The 21,531-nt window shown below is 45.1% G+C and overlaps 1 protein-coding gene and 2 pseudogenes across 1 annotated transcript; 2 read left to right on the forward strand and 1 right to left on the reverse strand.

The window, feature by feature from the left end:
- Window positions 1–12,047: 12,047 nt before the first annotated feature.
- On the forward strand, window positions 12,048–13,837 carry LOC147985924 (luminal-binding protein 8-like; annotated as a pseudogene).
- Window positions 13,838–15,276: 1,439 nt separating this feature from the next.
- On the reverse strand, window positions 15,277–19,254 carry LOC147985925 (acyl-CoA-binding domain-containing protein 4-like). The gene is made up of 6 exons (XM_087544372.1): window positions 18,737–19,254; window positions 16,814–16,919; window positions 16,609–16,712; window positions 16,240–16,331; window positions 16,068–16,165; window positions 15,277–15,725 (listed from the first exon to the last, which is right to left on the reverse strand). Exons 1-6 carry the CDS (start codon window positions 19,135–19,137, stop codon window positions 15,558–15,560), a joined length of 969 nt encoding a protein of 322 aa, XP_087400498.1. The 5' UTR covers window positions 19,138–19,254; the 3' UTR covers window positions 15,277–15,557.
- Window positions 19,255–19,965: 711 nt separating this feature from the next.
- LOC147985926 (uncharacterized) lies at window positions 19,966–21,506 on the forward strand (annotated as a pseudogene).
- The last annotated feature ends 25 nt before the right edge of the window (window positions 21,507–21,531 follow it).

Below are 21,531 nucleotides of genomic sequence, written 5' to 3' on the forward strand. Positions count from 1 at the left end.
CGTAGTCCACCACCTTGGATGCGCTCGGCACGGCGTGGTCAACATGGTCAACGAACGACACCATCGGAAGTAGACTGTGCGTGGAGAGGCTGACAGCTGGGTCCATGGCCACACACAAGGAAATGCCTCCTTATTACGCACAAAATAATGATTCCTCCACCTGACATCTGGGACCCACTGGAAGGGCCTCTATATTTCGCGAAAATAACGTGCCCCCCGCTGACATGTCGGACTCACCAGCTATCTTCGCACGCAAGGAAGTGCCTCCTTATTACGCACAAAAAATGAATATTCCCCTGCCAGCTGGAACCCAGCATAGTGGGAGGCTGACTTGTGGACCTACCAAGTTGAAGGGGACGGAGGGCTTTGTTAACTTAGTCAATATGAACGATTCTAGCTCCTGTTACCGTACGATGTTCATCCAACGGCCGTAGTGCTTCTTCAACATGTGGTCTTCTTGCTCCATCCGCCCAAACCAGCGCCGGTCTTGCCGCGTGCTCCTGCCTCCCGTGGCCGGCTGTGATGCCGCGGAGGCCTCACCGCCCCCTACTACTCCCACCGCTGGCCAGGCCATCCCTCTACTCACCCACACCCCCTGTTATTCTACGGCGACAGCAGCCTCACACCGCAGCCGAACCAGTGAACCCTCTTACTCCTCTTCGCGTGGACATCCACTGCTGCGGCTTCCCCGGATCCGAGTCGTCCCCTTCCTAGTCCTCGCCGTCGTCCACCGCCCTGGTGCTCTCGGCGCGGCGTGGTCAACGTGGTCAACGACTGACTTCCATCGGAAGAGTACTGTACATGGAGAGGCTGATAGCTGGGTCCAGGCGGCCGCAAGGAAGTGCCTCCTTATTACGCCCAAAACAATTATTCCTCCACCTGATAGCAGGGACCCACCGGACGGGCCACATTATTTCGCGAAAAAAATGTTTCCCCCCTGACTGCTGGGACCCACTAGACGGGCCAGCGTATTTCGCGAAAAAAACATTCCCCCCGCTGTCAGCTCGGACCCACCGGAAGTGCCTCCTTATTACGCACAAAAAAAATGAATACTCCCCCTGCTAGCTGGGACCCACCATGGTGGGAGGCTAACTTGTTGGCCTACTAAGTTGACTGGGACGGGGGCCTTTGTCAACTTTAGTCAATATGAACGATTCTAGCACGAGTGACCGTACGATGTCCATCCAACGGTCGTAGTGCTTCTTCAACCTCTGGTCTTCTTGCTCCAGCCGCCCAAAGCAGCGCCGGTCGTGCCGCATGCTCCTACCTCCCGTGGGTGGCTATGCTGCCGCGGAGGCCTCACCGCCCCTACTATTCCCACCGCTGGTCAGGTCCTACGGCGACGGCAGCCTCACACCGCAGCCGAACCAGTGAACCCTCGTACTCCTCTCCGCGCGGGCTTCCACTATCGCGTCTTCCCCAGCTCCCCGTCGTCCCCTTCCTAGGCCTCGCCATCGTCCACCGCCCTGCTGCTCTCGGCGCGGCGTGGTCAACATGGTCAAGGAACGACTTCCATCGGACGTGGACTGTACGTGGAGAGGCTGACAGCTGGGTCCACGGCTGCAGCAAAGAAGTGCCTCCTTATTACGCGGAAAATAATGATTCCTCCACCTGACAGTTGGGACCCACCAGACGGGCCACTGTATTTCGAGAAAAAAATGTTTCCCCCTGACTGTTGGGACCCACCAGCTACATCTTCGCACGCAGGGAAGTGCCTGACAGTCGGGACCCACCTGGTCAAAGCGTATGTAGCGTTGTCATTCTGGTCGCGAACGTGTACGTACATATACACTGGTCGATGTAGAGGCGCGCACGTAGCATGTACACGTACGTACATCGGGCAGGGTGCAAGAAAGAAAATACGGCCACGTATGTGTACATACGGGCGGGGTCTCAAACGCCTACTCGCGCATACGTACAGCCAGGGCTCGTGTACATGGCTGGGTCGGAATGGAGAAATAGCGTTGTCGTCGTGTTCATGGGGAGGCAACGGAATGCGTGGTCGTGTTCATCGGGAGGGCTTGGACGGAACAGGCGATGGAAACGAGGCCTGACATACCGCAGAACGAAGGAAACAGCCTTGTGTTCGACCAGCCATGTTCGAAACGGGATCTTGTTCATCGGGAGGGGTCTGACGTACCGCAAAACGGAGGAAACGGACCTCCTACGGTCGAAACGGGGGTCCTGTTCATCGGGAGGGGTGTGGCGTACCGCAAAACGGAGGAAATGGACTTGTGTTGGAGCGCTACGGTCGAAACGGGGTCCTGTTCATCGGGAGGGGTGTGGCGTACCGCAAAACGGGACTCCACGGGATACTGTTCATCTCCACCGTCGAACCCCTCCAGCCTCCACGGGCTACTGTTCATCCACCGTCGACCTCCTCCAGCCTCCACCTGCGACTGTTCATCCACGGGCTCCTATTCATCCAGCCTCCACCGCACGCTACTCCACCGGCTACTCTTCAACCAGCCCTCTCCACGGGCTCCTGTTCAACCACCCCTCCACGGGCTACTATTCATCCTGCCCTCCACGGGGTGGTCCTGTTCATCCAGCCCTCCACCGGGTCCTGTTCATCCAGCCCCAACCGGCTCGATCGATCGCGGTACTGTTCATCCAGAGGCAACACCACAGGATCCTGTTCATCCACCCCCATCGGGAATTGTTCATCCAAACCCCCCCGCAATGCTCACTGTTCATCCAGAGGCAGCATCGATCGGCTTCAGTTAGCAGCAGTAGCGAAGGAATCACTCGATCGAGTTCAGTTAACAGCCATCGATCGATCGCTCGGGTTCAGTAACGCGTAGCCTACAGTGCAATCGCTCGGGTTCAGTTAGATCCCAACCCCTCGCTTGGGTTTAGTTAGAGCCCAACGCCTCGCACACACGCGCGTACGTATGAGAGAAACGCGCATCACTCGGCCCCCGACCACCCACTGTAATCGGGGACTCCCCGATATTTTCCCTGCCCTCGCTTCTACCACGGTTTTTTCCGTCATGGACGGCCCAAAGAATGTCATGCAGCTGCGTCTCCGGCCCGCCCAGGATGAAAAGCCCATTTTATGTCATGATTTTTTGTCATAGAAGTAGGAGCCCACCGCATCTATGATGATACCAGGTTTTGTCACAATTATCGTCATAGAAGTGTCATATGTATGACAGAAAAAAATTTGTTCGGCCCAAAATGTCACAGATGTGTCTTTTTTTGTAGTGTAAGGGCATTAGTCCCACTCTATGTCAGCACAAAATTAATATGGAGCCCGATGCTAAACCAGTTGTTGATCATCAACGACGGTTAAATCCTAAGATGAAAGAAGTGGTAAGAAATGAAATACTAAAGCTTCTGGAGGCAGGTATAATTTATCCTTTTGCTGATAGTAGATGGGTAAGTCCCGTTCATTGTGTCCCTAAGAAGGGATGTATTACTGTTGTTCCTAATGATAAGAATGAATTGATTCCACAAAGAATTGTTACAGGCTATAGAATGGTAATTGATTTTCGCAAATTAAACAAAGCTACTAGAAAAGATCATTAAACTCTACCTTTTATTGATCAAATGCTAGAAAGACTGTCCAAACATACACATTTCTACTTTCTAGATGGTTATTCTGTTTTTTCTCAAATACATGTGTCTAAACAAGATCAAGAAAAAACCACTTTTACTTGCCCTTTCGGTACTTTTGCCTATAGACGTATGCCTTTTGGTTTATGCAATGCATGTGCTACCTTTCAAAGATGTATGACTGCTATATTCTCTGACTTTTGTGAAAAGATTGTTGAGGTTTTCATGGATGATTTCTCCATTTACGAAACTTCTTTTGATGATTGCTTAAGCAACCTTGATCGAGTTTTGCAGAGATGTGAATAAACTAATCTTGTCTTGAATTGGGAGAAGTGTCACTTTATGGTTTGAAGGTATTGTCTTGGGGCATAAAATTTCTGAAAGAGGTATTGAAGTTGATAAAGCTAAAGTAGATGCTATTGAAAAGATGTCATGTCCTAAAGATATCAAAGGTATAAGAAGTTTCCTTGGTCATGCTGGTTTCTATAGGAGGTTTATCAAATACTTCTCTAAAATTTCTAGGCCTCTCACTAATCTCTTGCAAAAAGATGTTCCTTTTGTTTTTGATGATGATTGTGTAGAAGCATTTGAAATACTTAAGAAAGCCTTGATTTCTGCACCTATTGTTTAGCCACCTGATTGGAATTTACCCTTTGAAATTATGTGCGATGCTAGTGATTATGTTGTTGGTGCTGTTCTAGGGCAAATAGTTGATAAGAAATTGAAAGTTATTCATTATGCTAGTAAAACTCTAGATAGTGCCCAGAGAAATTATGCTACTACTGAAAACGAATTTTTAGCAGTTGTTTTTGCTTGTGATAAGTTCAGATCTTATATTGTTGATTCCAAAGTAACTGTTCACACTGATCATGCTGCTATTAAATACCTTATGGAAAAGAAAGGTGCTAAGCCTAGACTTATTAGATGGGTTCTCTTGTACAAGAATTTGATTTGCATATTATTGATAGAAAGGGAGCTGACAACCCTGTTGCAGATAACTTATCTAGGTTAGAAAATGTTCTTGATGACCCACTACCTATTGATGATAGCTTTCCTGATGAGCAATTAGCTGTCGTAAATGCTTCTCGTAATACTCCATGGTAGGCTGATTATGCTAATTACATTGTTGCTAAGTTTATACCACCTAGTTTCACATACCAGCAAAAGAAAAAGTTTTTCTATTATTTAAGACATTACTTTTGGGATGACCCACATCTTTATAAAGGAGTAGATGGTGTTATTAGACGTTGTGTACCTGAGCATGAACAGGAACAGATCGTACGCAAGTGTCACTTCGAGGCCTATGGAGGACACCACACGGGAGATAGAACTGCACACAAGGTATTACAATCTGGTTTTTATTGGCCTACTCTCTTCAAGGATGCTCGTAAGTTTGTCTTGTCTTGTGATGAATACCAGAGGATTGGCAATATTAGTAGACGTCAGGAAATGCCTATGAATTATTCACTTGTTATTGAACCATTTGATGTTTGGGGCTTTGATTATATGGGACCTTTTCCTTCCTCTAATGGGTATACATATATTTTAGTTGCTGTTTATTACGTTACTAAGTGGGTAGAAGCTATTCCAACTAGTAGGGCTGATTATAACACTTTTATTAAGATGCTTTTAGAAGTTATTTTCCGAGGTTTGGAGTCCCTAGATATTTAATGACTGATGGTGGTTCACATTTTATTCATGGTGCTTTCCGTAAAATGCTTGCTAAATATGATGTCAACCATAGAATTGCATCTCCTTATCATCCTGAGTCTAGCGGGCAAGTAGAATTGAGCAATAGAGAGATTAAATTGATTTTGCAAAAGACTGTTAATAGATCTAGAAAGAATTGGTCTAAGAAACTTGATGATGCATTATGGTCTTATAGAACTGCTTATAAAATCCTATGGGTATGTCTCCGTATAAAATGCTCTATGGAAAAGCATGTCACTTACCTCTTGAACTAGAACATAAAGCTTATTGGGCAATCAAAGAGCTCATCTATGATTTCAAACTTGTCGGTGAGAAGAGGTTATTTGACATAAGCTCGCTTGATGAATGAAGAACCCAAGCCTATGAGAATGCCAAGTTGTTTAAAGAAAATTTAAAAGATGGCATGACAAAAGGATACAAAAGCGTGAGTTTAATGTAGGTGATCATATTTTCCTATACAACTCTCGTTTAAGATTTTTTTGCAGGAAAGCTTCTCTCTAAATGGGAAGGTCCTTACATTATCGAGGAGGTTTATCGTTCTGGTGCCATCAAGATCAACAACGCCGAAGGCACATATCCAAAGGTGGTAAACGGTCAAAGAATCAAGCACTATATCTCAGGTACTCCCATAAATATTGAGACCAATATAATTAATACCATAACACCGGAGGAGCACATAAGGGACACTTTCCAGAACGTTTCAGACTCCGAAAAGGAATATGTATGTGGAACGGTAAGTAAACCGACTCCAAAATGTTTCCAATGGCATTTTTTCTCCGTTTTGGAATATTTAGAAAATTAGGAAAATTAAAAGTAGTCCGAAGAGTGCATGAGGAAGCGGCAAGGCAGGAGGGTGCACCCTACCCCCTTGGGCGTGCCCCTGTACCTTGCCGCCACCTCGTGTGCCCTCCGGACTCCGTTTTCTTGCACAATACTTCTTTTGGTCGGTAAAAATTCATTATATAATCTCCCGAAGGTTTTGACCAGCGTACCACAACAATATCTTCTGTTTTTTGTGTTGAGTTGTTTCTGCAGCAGATTTAGAGCAAGATGTCTTCGCAAGAGTCGGTCGGGGGAGAGTCGTGTCTCTCATCCGACACCAGACCCAAGAGCAAACAGCGAAGCTGACCACTTCGGGTAACCAACGGAGGAAGAGATGGAGGCTGACTTGAAAAGGGTGGATGCCATGGAGGATCAAGATGTTACCTCTCGTCTTCAATCTGGATTCATGCTGGAGGAACTTTAGAGCTCAGCGATACCAAATTCGGTCATCCCTCCCAATGCTAGATTTCTCTCTTATGAAAATATGATAAAGAGTGTTGCTTTTCCCCCGCAGCTATGAAACATCCATGGGTGATTGGAGCTCTAGCCGTCACGGGTAAACTTCGCAAGGAAATAATGGATCTTAAGCAGCAAAATAATAAGCTCGAGGGAGAATCGCATCCTAAGGGGCATCATCGCCAAGAATATCACATCACCACCTCCGAAGAAAGAGACCTAAAAACATGGGTATGGGCACTCCCCTTGGCAACTGCCAAGCTTGGGGGAGGTGCCCCGGTATCGTATCACCATCACACCTTTACCTTTATCGTTTTTCTTAGTTCTATCCTTTTGGTTATATCTTGATCTAGTAGAATAAAGTTTTTAGTACGATCTATCTTTGAGTTTTGTTTCGAGGTCTATCTATGTAATCGGGTCCATGAGTTATATAATAAAGAGTAGTTTTGAGTTGAGGGCTTTCCTTTCTTGCTATGATCTTGAGGGAATAAAATAAGAGAAAGAATAAAAAGAAATAAAAAGATCATATAATGATCTTATGGAGAGTGATCACTTCACATATAAAGAGTATGATGAATAAAAGTTATTGAGAGTTGACAAACATAGTTTTAGTCATTGTTGCAATTAATAGGAAGTAATAAAGAAAGAGAGGCTTCACATATAAATATACTATCCTTGACATCTTTTGTAATCGTGAGCACTCATTAAAATATGACATGCCAAAAGGTTGATGTTGGACAAGGAAGACAACATAATGGGTTATATTTTCTTATACCCGAATAGAAGTTATATTGTTATGGATCCTCCAACATGTTGAGCTTGCCTTCCTCTCTTATGCTAGCCAAATCCTTTGCACCAAGTAGAGATACTACTTGTGCTTCCAAACATCCCTTAAACCAGTTTTGCCATGCGATTCCATCATACCTACCTATGGATTGAGTAAGATCCTTCAAGTAAGTTGTCATCGGCGCAAGCAATAAAAATTCCTCTCTAAATATGTATGATCTATTAGTGTGAAGAAAATAAGCTTTATACGAACTTGTGATATGGAAGAAATAAAAGTGACAGACTGCATAATAAAGTTCTTTATCACAAGCAGCAATATACAGTGACGTTCTTTTGCATTAAGATTTTGTGCATCCAACCATAAAAGCGCATGACAACCTCTGCTTCCCTCTGCGAAGGGCCTATATTTGATCTTCTAGCCTTATAGAAGAGTCATGGTGATCTTCACCTTTCCTTTTTACACCTTTTCTTTTTGGAAAGCACTATGTGTTGGAGAAAGATCCAGATATATGTATCCACTAGGATGTAGGTTATCAAAAGTATTATTGTTGACATTACCCTTGAGGTAAAAGGTTGGGAGGCGAAACTATAAGCCCCTATCTTTCTCTGTGTCTGACTGAAACTTTGGACTCATAAGTATCGCGTGAATGTTAGCAATTGTGAAATATTCAATGATAGTTGAGTATGTGGACTTGCTGAAAAGCTCTTGTATTGACTCTTTCCGATGTTATGATTAATTGAAATTGCCTCAATTACTGAGATCATAGTTTGTTAGTTTTCAATGAAGTTTCTGATTCATACTTTACCTTGTGAACGAGTGGTTACTTTGGCATAACAAATTATATGACAATATATGTTGCTGTTCTAAAGATGATCATGATGCCCTCATGTCCGAATTTTATTTTATCGACACCTCTATCTCTAAACATGTGGACATATTTTTCGATTTCGGCTTTCGCTTTGCAAGTTCTAAGCTTGGGGGAGTTGATACGTCCATTTTGCATCATGCTTTTATAATGATATTTATTGCATTATGGGTTGTTATTACACATTATGGCACAATACTTATGCCCTTTCTCTCTTATTTTACAAGGTTTACACAAAGAGGGAGAATGCCGGCAGCTGGAATTCTGGACTAGAAAAGGAGCAAATCTGAGAAACCAATTCTGCACAACTCCAAAAGTCCTGAAACTTCATGGAGAATTATTTTGGAATATATAAAAAATATTGGGCGAAGAAAGTACCAGAGGGGACCCACAAGGAAACCACAAGGGTGGGGGCGCACCCTACCCCCCTAGGGGCGCCCCCTACCTTGCCGCCCACCTGGCAGGCCCCCGGTGCTCATCTTGTGCTATATGAAGGGTTCTACCTGGAAAAAATCAAGAGGAAGCTTTCGGGACAAAGCGCCGCCGTCTCGAGGCGGAACTTGGGCAGAACCAATCTAGGGCTTCGGCGAAGCTGTTCTGCCAGGGAAACTTCCCTACCAAAGGGGGAAATCGAAGCCATCGTCATCACCAACGATCCTCTCATCGAGAGGGGGTCAATCTCCATCAACATCTTCACCAGCACCATCTCCTCTCAAACCGTAGTTCATCTCTTGTATCCGATCTTTGTCTCAAAACGTCAGATTGGTACATGTGGGTTGCTAGTAGTGTTGATTATTCCTTCTAGTTGATGCTAGTTGGTTTATTCAGTGGAAGATTATGTTCAGATCCTTAATGCTATTCAATACTCCTCTGATTATGAACATGAATATGCTTTGTGAGTAGTTACGTTTGTTCTGAGGACAAGGGAGAAGTCTTGTTATAAGTAATCATGTGAATTTGGTATTCGTTCGATATTTTGATGAGATGTATGTTGTCTCTCCTCTAGTGGTGTTATGTGAACATCGACTATATGACACTTCACCATTGTTTGGGCCTAGGGGAAGGCATTGGGAAGTAATAAGTAGATGATGGGTTGCTAGAGTGACAGAAGCTTAAACCCTAGTTTATGCGTTGCTTCGTAAGGAGCTGATTTGGATCCATATGTTTCATGCTATGGTTAGATTTATCTTAATTCTTCTTTCATAGTTGCGGATGCTTGCGAGAGAGGTTAATCATAAGTGGGAGGCTTGTCCAAGAAAGGGCAGCACCCAAGCACCGGTCCACCCACATATCAAATTATCAAAGTAACGAACGTGAATCATATGAGCATGATGAAAACTAACTTGACAGTAATTCCCATGTGTCCTCGGGAGCGCTTTACTTTATATAAGATTTCTTCGAGGCTTGTACTTTGCTACAAAAAGGATTGGGCCACCTTGCTGCACCCTAGTTACTTTTTTTACTTGTTACCCGTTATAAATTATCTTATCACACAACTATCTGTTACTGATAATTTCAGTGCTTGCAGAGAATACCTTGTTGAAAACCGCTTGTCATTTCCTTCTGCTCCTCGTTGGGTTCGACACTCTTACTTATCGAAAGGAATACGATAGATCCCCTATACTTGTGGGTCATCAGAGAGCTACCTTATGCCACCTTGAGCAAAGATGAAACGGGGCTACACCAAGAGCATGAAGACACCACAACACAATGATCGCCATTGGAGGGAACTGAACAAGCACATCAACGGGGAGTTGATGTTCGGGCACCACATGGAAAGGGTGTGCAAGGGGAGCGATCGTCGTTGTGTAGTTTAAATATATCTGACATCATGTAGGGGGAGCCTCCCACACATGTGCAGTGCATCACTTTAAATTCACATGGCTCCATCCACGATGGTTAGGGTTTGGTTGAAATGAATTTCAAATGTAACTTGACTTACTTGATTTGAGTTTGAAATTCATTTTTAAGTTTTGAATTTGGTTTCAAAATGATTTCACATGTCAATGGTTTTGGTTTCAAACTAGATTCTAGTTTGAATTTGAATTAGGTTTGACATATGAGTTCATATTTGAATTTGAGTTGAATTGAAATGGTTTGAGTTAGGGTTTCAATAATATAAGTTTCATTTGAATTCACACTCAAGGTTTGATTGAAGTTTCATTAAATTTGAAATAAGGATTTAAACTTATTTGGATTTAGGTTAGGTTCGAATTTAAATTTGAATTGAAATTTGAAAAGTTTGACTCAAGTCTAAGTGAATTCACATCTGGTCCAGGTTGGTTCAAGAATTCATTTGCAAAATATTTCATTTAATTTGAATTAGCAAAACGAACTATATGTCCCATTTAATTTGAATTTAATTAAAATTAGATTTGAATTTCCTAAATTTTTTTATTATGTCATACGTTATTTCCTAAATTTGAATTTTGTTTTTGAAATATAAAGTAAAATGAATTATCTAAATTAGTTTAAGATTAACAAGTTATAACCTCAATTAACTTTGAATTTTCTGAATTGAGTATTGTAGAACTTTATTTGAATTTCTATTTTAAATTATTTAAATTTGAATTGCAGTAGGTTTATTTAAAAAATATTTCACTATAATTATTCTGCAAATGATCATTTAATTTGAATTTATAGTTTGCAAGTTAAACCCTATTTAAGTTTGAAATGATTCTGTTTGAATTTGAATTTTAAAATATTGTAAAGTGGATTTTTATTGTTTTGGCAGAAACATTTTTTTATAAGTGTCATTTTTCAAAAATATTCATTCAATTTGGATTAACAGAAAATGTTATGATGATTTGAAGTTTCATGGGCTTTTCTGCAAAACTGCAATTTACCCCTCTCTCTCTGACTTATAGCCCCCCTCTCTCACACTGAGAGCATGTATAATACGGTGACATAGGCGGTTGTAAGACTTTAAATATTATATTTTTACTGAGTTGGAGGAGAGAGAAGACAAGCGGGTTGTAGATTTGCGGCAGAGTATAGCACATGCTCTAAGAAGCTTTGTGAGAGTGTAAGATGGGTCATATGGTAATAACGTAGTACTTTTTTATAGCTAACTACTATACATGTTGGGATGACATGGCAACATGTTATAGCTAGGGAACAACGAGGTGCGGAGAAGGGCCGGGGACGAGCAGATCCGGGCGGTGGCGGCCATGCATAGCTTGGCGGCGGTGGTGGAGTCCAGAGACGGGCGAGCCCGATCCCTTCCATGGAGCTTCGGGCCGGTACCGGTGACCTTGCAGGGGTGGCGCGGCTAGATGCAAAGGCGCGGCGAGTGGAACGAGAGAAAGAGAGGGAGCGGCCGTGGGGTACCTCGGCTGCGCGGTAGTGTGGCTTGGGGATGGCGGCGCTCGACGAGGCCACGCTGGTGCTCCGCGGTGGCCATGGCAGCTTCAAGCGGTGGTTTGTGCGCTGACTACTTGTTGCGGTCCAGGGAATGCAACAAGAGCCTAGTTGCGCAAAACGTGGGCGCGGAGCGGGTTGCTCTCGTCCGTGTGATGAACAGACGATCCAACGGACACGGTACCGGCGGACGGTCGCGCACGATCGGTCGGCTGAAGGTATTGCATGAAGGATATATTGATGTTGATTTGATATTGTAGACGCGTCAAGCGCGTCATGGACCACTTCATCCGGCTCATCAAGCGGGAGCACGACGTCGACATCTTCGGCGACGCGCGCGCGCTCGGGAAGCTCCGCCGCGAGTGCGAGCGCGCCAAGCGGGCGCTCAACACCCAGCTCCAGGTCCACGTGGAGATCGAGTCGCTGGCCGACGGTGTCGACCTGTCGGAGCCACTCACCTGGGCCCGCTTCGAGGAGCTCAACGCCGACCTCTTCCGCAAGGCCATGGTGCCCGTGAAGAAGGCCATGGCAGACGCCGGGCTGGCCAAGGGCGACATCGACGAGGTGGTGCTGGTCGGCGGCAGCACCAGGATCCCCAAGGTGCAGCAGCTCCTCCGCGACTACTTCGGCGGCAAGGAGCCCCACAAGGGCGTCAACCCCGACGAGGCCGTCGCCTATGGCGCGGCCGTGCAGGGCGGCATCGTGCGCGGCGACGCCAAGAAGGTTGTGGTGCTGGACGTGACGCCGTTGACGCTCGGCATCGAGACGGCTGGCGGCGTGATGGCGAGCGTGATCCCCCGAAATACGCCGATCCCGACCAAGAGAACCAAGAAATGGCACTGGTAGTCCGAGAACTTGCGCTGCGGGTGCACTTAAGTCATGGTACTTGTAAACTGGAAAAACCCGTCATAGAACTTGCATTGCGGGTGCAGATAGGTCACATATGCCATCTAAACCGGCCAGCTGTCCTATTTTCGAGAAAAACCCGCCATAGAACTTGCATTGCGGGTGCAGATAGGTCACATTTCAAAATTTTCGTTCCTGGACATTTTTTAAAGTCACGAATCACAAATATTTTTAATAAATATTTTTTTATTTATCATCCGAGAACATTTTTTTAAAGTCACGTATCACAAACATTTTTTTAAATGTTCACCACTTAAAACAAATGTTCGCAAATCACAAATATTTTTCAAATTTATCGTTGTCAACCTTTTTTTAATGCCATGAATAAATAGTTTTCAAATTAATCATTCACGAACATTTTTAAATTTATCATTCAAAAACATTTTCAAATTTTTCGTTCCTGAACTTTTTTTAAAGTCACTAATCACAAATATTTTTAATTTATTGTTCGCAAACATTTTTTTAAAGTCACGGATCATGAATATATTTTTTGAAACGTTCGCGAACATTTTTTTAAAGTCGTGAACAAATAATTTTCAAATTTATCGTTCATGAACATTTTTTTAAAGTCACGAATCACATATATTTTTAAAGTCGTGAACAAATTTATCGCGCTTAATCGTTAGAGGGAGAAAACCGGGCAGCTGGCCGGTTCAAATGATCTGTGTGACCTATCTGTACCCGTAATGCAAGTTCTATGACGGATTTTTTCGGTTTGCAAGTACCGTGACTTAAGTGCATCCACAGCGCAAGTTTTCGGACCGCCGGTGCCATCTACTCCTACGAGGACAGGCAGACGACGGTGACCATCACGGTGTTCGAGGGCGAGCGGAGCATGACAAAGGACGGGCAAGTTCGACCTCACCGGGATCGCGCCCGCGCCGAGGGGCACGCCGCAGATCGAGGTGACCCTGGAGGTGGATGTGAACGGCATCCTGCACGTCGGGGCGGCGGACAAGGGCACCGGCCGGTCGGAGAAGATCGAGATCAGCAGTGCCGGTCGTAGCATCAGCCAGGAGGAGATCGAGCGCATGGTGCAAGAGGCGGAGGAGTTCGCCGAGGAGGACAGGAAGGTGAGGGACAAGGTGGACGCGCGAAACAAGCTGGAGGCATACGTTTACAGTGCCCGGACGACAGCCGACAGCGAGCTGGGGGCCAAGATGGACGGCGCCGACAGGGAGAGGGTCAGGGAGGCGGCCAGGGAGGCCGGCGAGTGGCTCGAGGCCAACCCGGACGCTGACCAGGACGGCTACGCGAAGAAGCTCAAGGAGCTGGAGGATGTCTGCAGCCCAGCCTTCGCCGCCGCTTACGGGAACACTGGCGGTGGCCATGACGACGCCGCCGAGGAAGACGATGAACACGACGAGCTCTAGGATTCTACAGTTCAGTACTAGTAGCTACAGTAGATTTTTTTTCTTCTTAAAGCTTTAGTAAGATTAGGATTGAATTACGTATGCCCCGACTAACGAACGCCCATAGTCATGTTTATTGTTTGTCTGGTTTATTAATACATCATGCATTGTTTGGCTAGACAATTTTGGAAAATAATTTTACAAGAACAAATTCAATTTTCCAGATGGTGTTTGTCAGATTCAGTAGATGCAATGGCGGTGTTTTGCACACTACCTTGTTGGATTGCTTGGAGTTTTCTCGTACTTGATCTTTGGGGTGAAAACTCATAATTGGGCCTTTGTTGGTTGGATCTAATGACGGCGACGCTTATGAGTTGTTCCCTTTCAAATGCATTGCTATTGAACAATATTTATCGTAGTCCTGAGATGGTTGGTATCGATGGTAATTGTATTTGTCGATCACTTCGGGGCTCTTATTTTCCTTTTTGTTTCTACGCCAGAAATAATTTCGGTCTTGTATGATTTCACTATTTGCAGGCGTGTTTTTTTGTGTGTGTTGGTATTCGTTGTATGCATCTTAATTGTGCAAAGGCCGGTGTACTCTTTTATGTTTGTATATTCGCTTGATGCATTACGAGTCAATAAAGCATGCTTTATTAAAATAAATGTAGGAGCAGGGGTGAAATAAATATGAGTAATGCTACATCTACGGATGTCCTAGTCGGAGGAGATTTTCCCAGACAAGGACCGTTCGAGCATCTCTAGCAAATCTCATAAAAGGCCTGAAACTGTAAAAAAAAACACCATTTTGTGGTTTTGGGCCGAAAAAAAAACAGATCCTGCAAAACGGTCGGCACTGGAAAAAAAATTATTGAGCTCCCCGTAAAAAACCCATCGTACCCAAGATGTCTAGTTTTTTAGTTAGATTTTTGGGGTGAACTGAAAAGCCGACGACGGTTGGCCGGAGGGAAATTTCAGCCCAACCATCACCAGACTGGCGCCAGACTCGCCGGAGCCCCGGCGAAATTCCACCAAGGTGCTCCGATTCTGGCCAAATCCCCTCCAATTTCCGGTGGTCAACCCCGATTCCAACCGATTTTGGTCAATTGCGGCGTAAGAGCAGGAGCTCAGGGAGGCGGACGCCATTGACGGGCAGCGGCGACACGTTCTCCCAGCGGAAGACGGCTGCTCGCACAGGCGCCACGGCGTTAGTACATGGCCGGGCGCGCGAACCAGTTCGACGTGAACACAACCACTAGCCACGTGCATCCACCGCTAGTCGGGCTCGTCGAGATGGAGGTCGCTGGGTCTGGCAAACACCTCCCCCTGCAGGTCAGGGCATACCGTCGCATTTCACAGGATCTGGTGTTCTACCAGAGCTCCCGCGATACCGTAAAATCGTTTTGCAGTATACCTTAATCTGTTTTTGCAGTACCGACTTTTAAGGGATCCGCTAGAGATGCTCTTAAGATGTATGCATATTGACAGTATGAGGCCACAAGACCTGAATCCTGACACTGATATGTTTCCTGCCAAACAGTTGGCCTGCAGCACAAACACACTAAAAGCAAAACACTACTACAAGATGTCTACCCTGCGCTGAGTTACCTTTTGACAGTGTATTCGATGAGGTTGGTAAAACGGCTCATCCGATTCAGCTAATCAAGCACGGTGTGTATAGTTTCTCGGCACTAGTAGTAGTAGCAGCAGGCGTCAACGTATCATCGGGTTCATTGTGCCATCAGTTTGCCGGCTTCATGAAAGGCCAGGCCGAGGAGCACAAGTCCTGGGCGGTGTTCCCATCGGCGTCCTTGATCTGGAGATCGGCGTGGTGCTTGACGAGCAGTTCGGCGATGTCCTCCCTCTCGCAGAGGACGGCGTAGTGGAGCGCGGTCTGCCCTTCGTTGTCCTGGACATGGAGAGACAAGGGTTCAGTGTCTGAAGGTCGCAAAAGGTTTGCTTCTGCACACTGCAGCTGTACGATATTGATACTAAATTGGGTCTAACGTAGTAGATGAACTGAACCGACTGTTTAAGCAGTTAGCTAGCTGGTTGAATGTTGCAGGCTGACAGCTTGCCGACATGTAACAAATATCCGACATTTTGTCGGTTTGGTACAGCTTGTGATGCAAGCCCCACTAAAAATACTTGGTCAGAGTTACCACAAGTTTCTTTTGTTCAAATACACTCACCAAACTGCCTAGAAATTTCAAAATGCAGTGAATAAAGGGTACACGACAAATTCAGATACCTGAGCATTCACGTCTGCATTTGAGTTGACAAGAACCTCGACAGCATCTAGATGACCCCGGTCCACAGCCCAGTGCAACGGAGTTCTCTCTTCGCTATCTGAAACCAAAGTATGTCTAAATGAGTCATTGCTACATAGAGAACAGAAAGATGGATGTTCTACAAACACAAACCTCTTATGTTGATTTGTACACCTGCAGCCAGATGCTTTTTAACGTCATCAATTGCACCTTCCCTTGCAGAAACATGGATGTCACCAAGTTCTCTGCAGGTACAAACCAGTTCATTGTAATCCTAGAAACACTAGTTCAGGCAAAGTACTAAATGGATTATATGAATAAATACAACTTTTTTGCAGCATGATGGAGACAAACTAGCTGCATACCAAATAATGAATCATCTCACTTTTATTTGCTATGTTCTATCAGTTAGCAAAAGAAATAAACTATACAGCATTAGGTGAACTTGGCTACACACCATCAAGGCGGCATTAATGCACAGGGAGGAGGTGTAAGGTGTGTCCTTGTTGTAGAAAGACTTACGATTCATTTCCTTGATCTTCCTCGTACATTAAACTGCTAAATACAGGTCCCATTGGTCCCTTCGAACCTGATGCAGACATTGTGGTTTCCCCATCTTTCTTTTTCTGGAATCATGTCAAACAGATTATATCAAACAGAGCAAACACTGTGATGTACATTCCTATAAAAATGGTAAAGAATATGTGGCCATAGGTGGAATTATAAAACTTGCTGAGCCATCAGACCAGTTAGGGAATATCTCATCAACAATTGTTATGTACTCCTCCATAGCTTCTTCTGTTGGCATAGCACCCAATTTATTCCAAGCATTCCTAGCAAACAAGTGCTCAATCAACAAAGGTACTTGGTAAACTGTATTGACTTTCCAAACTGAGAAAAACACATACAGGTCTACTGCTAATATATGTTCAATGCAAACAGTAAACGTCTGAGCTCTGGTACCCATATTGGAATATCCAGAGTAACAAAGAGCATCTTCAAAGTGAAAATTCTAAGGCCTACACAACTATTCAGCATTATCACAAGTGACATTCCTGGACATAGGTCATGGATGCTCAGGCAAAATTAGCACAAACAAATAACACAAGCATTCAATCCATTGGTGAAGCCAAGCAAGCACCCAGGGACAATTACCAAATGGAGAAACACAGACAGAGCGAAAGCTTAAAGGTCTAAGGTTGATACATGTTTCACTATGAAAAATAGATGTCTTAGTTCCAGTGCTCATATATGAAAATCCAGAGCACTAAAGGGCATTACCAAAATGAAAAACTCTAAGCCCTACACGACTATGCAGCCTGATCACAAACGGCATTCTTGGTCCTCTTGGATATAGATCAGTTGCGTTGAATATAAGCACTTTGATGTTCAGGTTAAAGTAGCACTAACAGTCAATGGAACACGCAAGCAATTGACGGAGCCCATAAAAAACCTAGAGACAATTTACCAATTTATCATACATGTAACTGAACCTAGGGAACCCATAAACTAGCACGAGGAGGCTTGCTTGTGCACCAAACCTACTGAGCCAGTGGACCAGCTCTCGGTCTTAACAAGAACTATAGCTAGGAAGCTAGCACCAGATGCACTTGGGGATATACTAGTTATGCACTTCACATCCGGATGGCAATTACCTAGTAATATAGGCTAAAATTACCTAGTAAGTGCTCAATCAATAAGGTACTAGGTAAACTGAATTGACTTTCCAAATTGAGAAGCGCAGACAGAGCATAAGCAAAGAGGTCAACTGCTAATATGTATTCAATGCAAATAGTAGACGTCTAAGTTCTGGTGCTCATATTGGAACATCCAGAGCACCAAAGGCATCTTCAAAGTGAAAATTCTTACCCCTACACAACTATTCGGCATAATCAGAATTCAAAAGTAACATTCTCGATATAGATCATGGATGTTCAGGGGAAAGTATCACAAACAGATAATGCAAACAACCAATCAATCGGTGAAGCCAATCAAGAACCTAGATACAGTTACCAAATTGCGAAGCACAGGCAGAGCAAAACCGAAAAGGTCTATTGCTAATACATGTTCACTGTGAAATAATAGATGCCTGAGTTCCGATGCTCATATATGAAAATCCAAAGCAGCAAAGGGCATCATCATCAAAGTGAAACTCTTAAGCCCTCATAATTATGCAGCCATGATCACAAATGATATTACTGGATTTAGATCAGTTGCAATAAATGTAAGTACTTGGATGCTCATGTTAAAAGTAAAGTATCAAGAGCAGGCAATGCAAACACACAATCAATTGGCGAAACCCATCGACAACCTAGAGATAAATCCTGTACACCAAACCTAGAGAACCATTGGACCAATTCTAAGTATTTATCAACAACTCTAGCTAGGATTTAGCAAAAGTTGAACTTGGGGATATATACTAATCATGAACAATCTCTCGTGGTCGGTCCGACTCAGAAATCACACCAAAGTTCACATCCCATCGGCAGTCCCCGTAGCAACACAAGCTAAATTTAGACATGGATCATATCCAACCCACCTCATAACCCCTATCGGCTATCCCCTAGAAAATATAAGGCTAAACCCAACTGTGGCAGAAGGTGGATCCAGATTCCAAGGAATCGAGCGAGGCAAGGGGGGCGGAACCTACCACTTGGCGCGGGCCTTGAGCTTGAGGGCGGAGGGCTGCGGCGCGGTGCAGGGCCCCTCGGTGGCGATCTTGTAGAGGCCATAGAGGCGGAGCTGCGCCTGCTCGGGGACGCCGGCGGCGGAGGCGGCGACGAAGGCGGAGGCGGCGCTGAAGTCCTCGTCGAGCTCCGTGCTCTCCACGCCCTCCCAGTCGCCGTCGCTGTCGCTGTCGCCGTCGCCGCCGTCGAGCGCGGGGGCGGCGGCGTCCGGGGAGGAGGAGGGGGCGGGGGCGGGGGCGGAGCGGGTGATCCGGAGGTTGTCCTCCTTGAAGGCGAGGACGACGGAGATGAGCTTGGCGACGAGGAAGGCGAAGATGAGCCCGATGACCGCCGACTGGTACAGCTCCTGCCAGTCGCCGCCCATGGCCGCCGGCGAGGCGCGAATCTCAGATGCCGCTGGCCGGGGTGAGAGAGCACGAGAGGGGGAGGGGACGAGCTCAACTCGTGGTTTTTCCTGAAGTCAATTTGGTTTGGTTTACGACTTTACGGCAAAGGCAAAAGTAGCGCTTAACCCCACACAACCGTATTCGTATGGAATTAAGGTAATCACGTACGCCGAGTTTGTTTAGAAAAACAGTTTTACTGAGTCTAAGTCTATTCGGATTTCGTTATCCCTCTGTAATATCAAAAACGCTCTTATATTATGTTGGTGATCCTTATATTGCAAAAATAGGATAGCTAGAGGTCTTATGTGTAAAGTTGCAACTCTGTAAATATCCTATACAGGAGAGTGAATCTAGAGTTTTGCTATTCCCGACCAAAACTTTCAGAGTACTCTTCCCCTCTCCTCCCTTCTTCTCCTCCAAACTCTAATCTTGGAGAGGATCCAGTGAATGTGAATCTACATGGCATCAGAGCTTTGGCAAGATCCATCCCGGTGACGCTCGTGTGGACATTGCTGGGCATTCGGGAGGTGAAGGCAGCGGGATTGAGACCCAGTACGGGGTGGGGAGTCGAATCGGGGCTACCTGAAGAAGGTTGCGGGGGTCCCTGGACCAGAGAAAAGAGGAGCATAAGGTAGGAGGTTGTTGTTGTTTCGATTTGGAGAAATAGGGGACTGCTGCTGCAGATTTGGGGAGGAAGAAGAGAGATTGAGGGCTGCTGTTGTGTGGTCTCTAGTAGAGAGCAACAGAGAGTTTGTAAAGAAGAGAGATTGAGCACTGCTGCTGCTGAGTGTGGAGGAATTGAAGATATGGCAGGCAATGGTAGTGCTCCAGGGGCAGTCACAGCAGGGGAGCTTGCTGCTGTCTTGCATGCCATGGATGAGAAATATCAGGTGTTGTTTGATGCGATTAGCAAGCAAGCAGGGAACTCAAGATCAGAAGTGGAGGCAAAAGAGGAGATACATCCTTTGCAAATTCCCCATGTAAAATTAGAAGGACCAGAAAATTATGTGAGCTGGGCAGAGCATGCAGAGACCATCTTGGTTTCCAGGAAGCTTGAAGCTTACATTCTAGGCACGGTGGAGAAGTCTATGGATGAGAGTTCCAAAGAAGGTTAGAAGTGGAAGATGACAAATGCACTAGTGAGGGTGTGGTTATTGAGCTCTCTATCACCTCAGATTGCTAAACAAGTCGAAAGGATTAAAGAAGCTTCTGAAATTTGGAGGTTATTGAAAGGGACATTCTCAGGAGTAGTAAACGAAATGCTTGCTTGTAAGATTCAGAAGGAGTTACAAGATTTGTGCCAAGGCGAGAAGACGGTGGTTGACTATGTTTCTGAACTAAAACGACTTTGGAGCGATTTGGATTATTATGATCCAATCGAGATGGAGTGTGGAAAATGTATTGAAAATACAACAAATGGACAGAGAGAACGCGTGTTAGGGATTTTCTGAATGGACTTAATCCCAAATTTGAGAATAGGAGGGCAGCACTTTATGGCAGTGGCAAGTTACCTCCTTTGGAGCAAGCGATATTTGCAATCATTAGTGAGGAGACACGCCTGAAATTGGAGGTTGGAGGACCATCTATGCAGGGCATAGCACAGAGGCGTTCAGCCCTTCTTGTCACAGAAAATGCAAATAACCGGCGGTTTGGGTTGAACACGTCCGAACGTTTCTTTGAGTGTGGCCAGCCAGGGCATATAAGATCATCTTGTCATCAATTATTTGGGGGTGGACGTGGAAGAGGTCAAAACTGGCGCGGCAAAGGTCGTGGACGGGGGTTTGATGGGCGGTATTGGTCGTGGTCGTGCCACAAGCAGGGCAAATGCCTTAGTTATGGTAGATGAACACTCTCAAAATGTGAACGTGGAAATGAGCACGGATGACTGGGAGAAGTGGCAGCAATTTAAAGGGTTGAGGTTAGGTGATAAGCAAACTACTGAAGCGCCCACAACACCATCCTCTGCCGCATCTGCAAATTTTAGTGGTAACATTCCTAATGCTCATACTTCTAATTTTCGTGATGCACCATGGTTAATAGATTCTGGTGCATCTAGACATATGGCTGGTTCACACAAGAAATTTACTAATTATGTCCGTGAATTGAGAGGGCAAAGTGTAAAGTTGGTTGATGGTTCCACACAAACTATTATGGGTTCAGGGACACTCATGTGTAACTCTAATATGCCCATCTCATCTGTGCTACATGCTCCTTCATTTCCAATTAACCTTCTGTCTATAAGTTGCATTACAAGTGAGCTGAATTGTGTTGTCATCTTTTTCCCATCATGGTGTTTAATTCAGGAACTTGGGACTGGAAGAAGACTTGGGACAGGGAGCATGCATGATGGATTGTATTATTTGGATGATAAT

Source organism: Triticum urartu, chromosome 2A, assembly GCF_056163025.1.
Source record: "Triticum urartu cultivar PI428250 chromosome 2A, HENAU_Tu73, whole genome shotgun sequence".
NCBI lineage: Eukaryota > Viridiplantae > Streptophyta > Magnoliopsida > Poales > Poaceae > Triticum > Triticum urartu.

Excerpts from the sequence above, each read along its gene's own strand:
- LOC147985925 (XM_087544372.1), bottom strand. The coding sequence starts at position 19,137 with ATGGGCGGCGACTGGCAGGAGCTGTACCAGTCGGCGGTCATCGGGCTC. Across the intron at positions 16,920-18,736 it reads CTCAAGGCCCGCGCCAAGTG|GAATGCTTGGAATAAATTGG; the intron begins GTAGGTTCCGCC and ends CTTGTTTGCTAG. Across the intron at positions 15,726-16,067 it reads ATGCAGACGTGAATGCTCAG|GACAACGAAGGGCAGACCGC; the intron begins GTATCTGAATTT and ends CTCCATGTCCAG.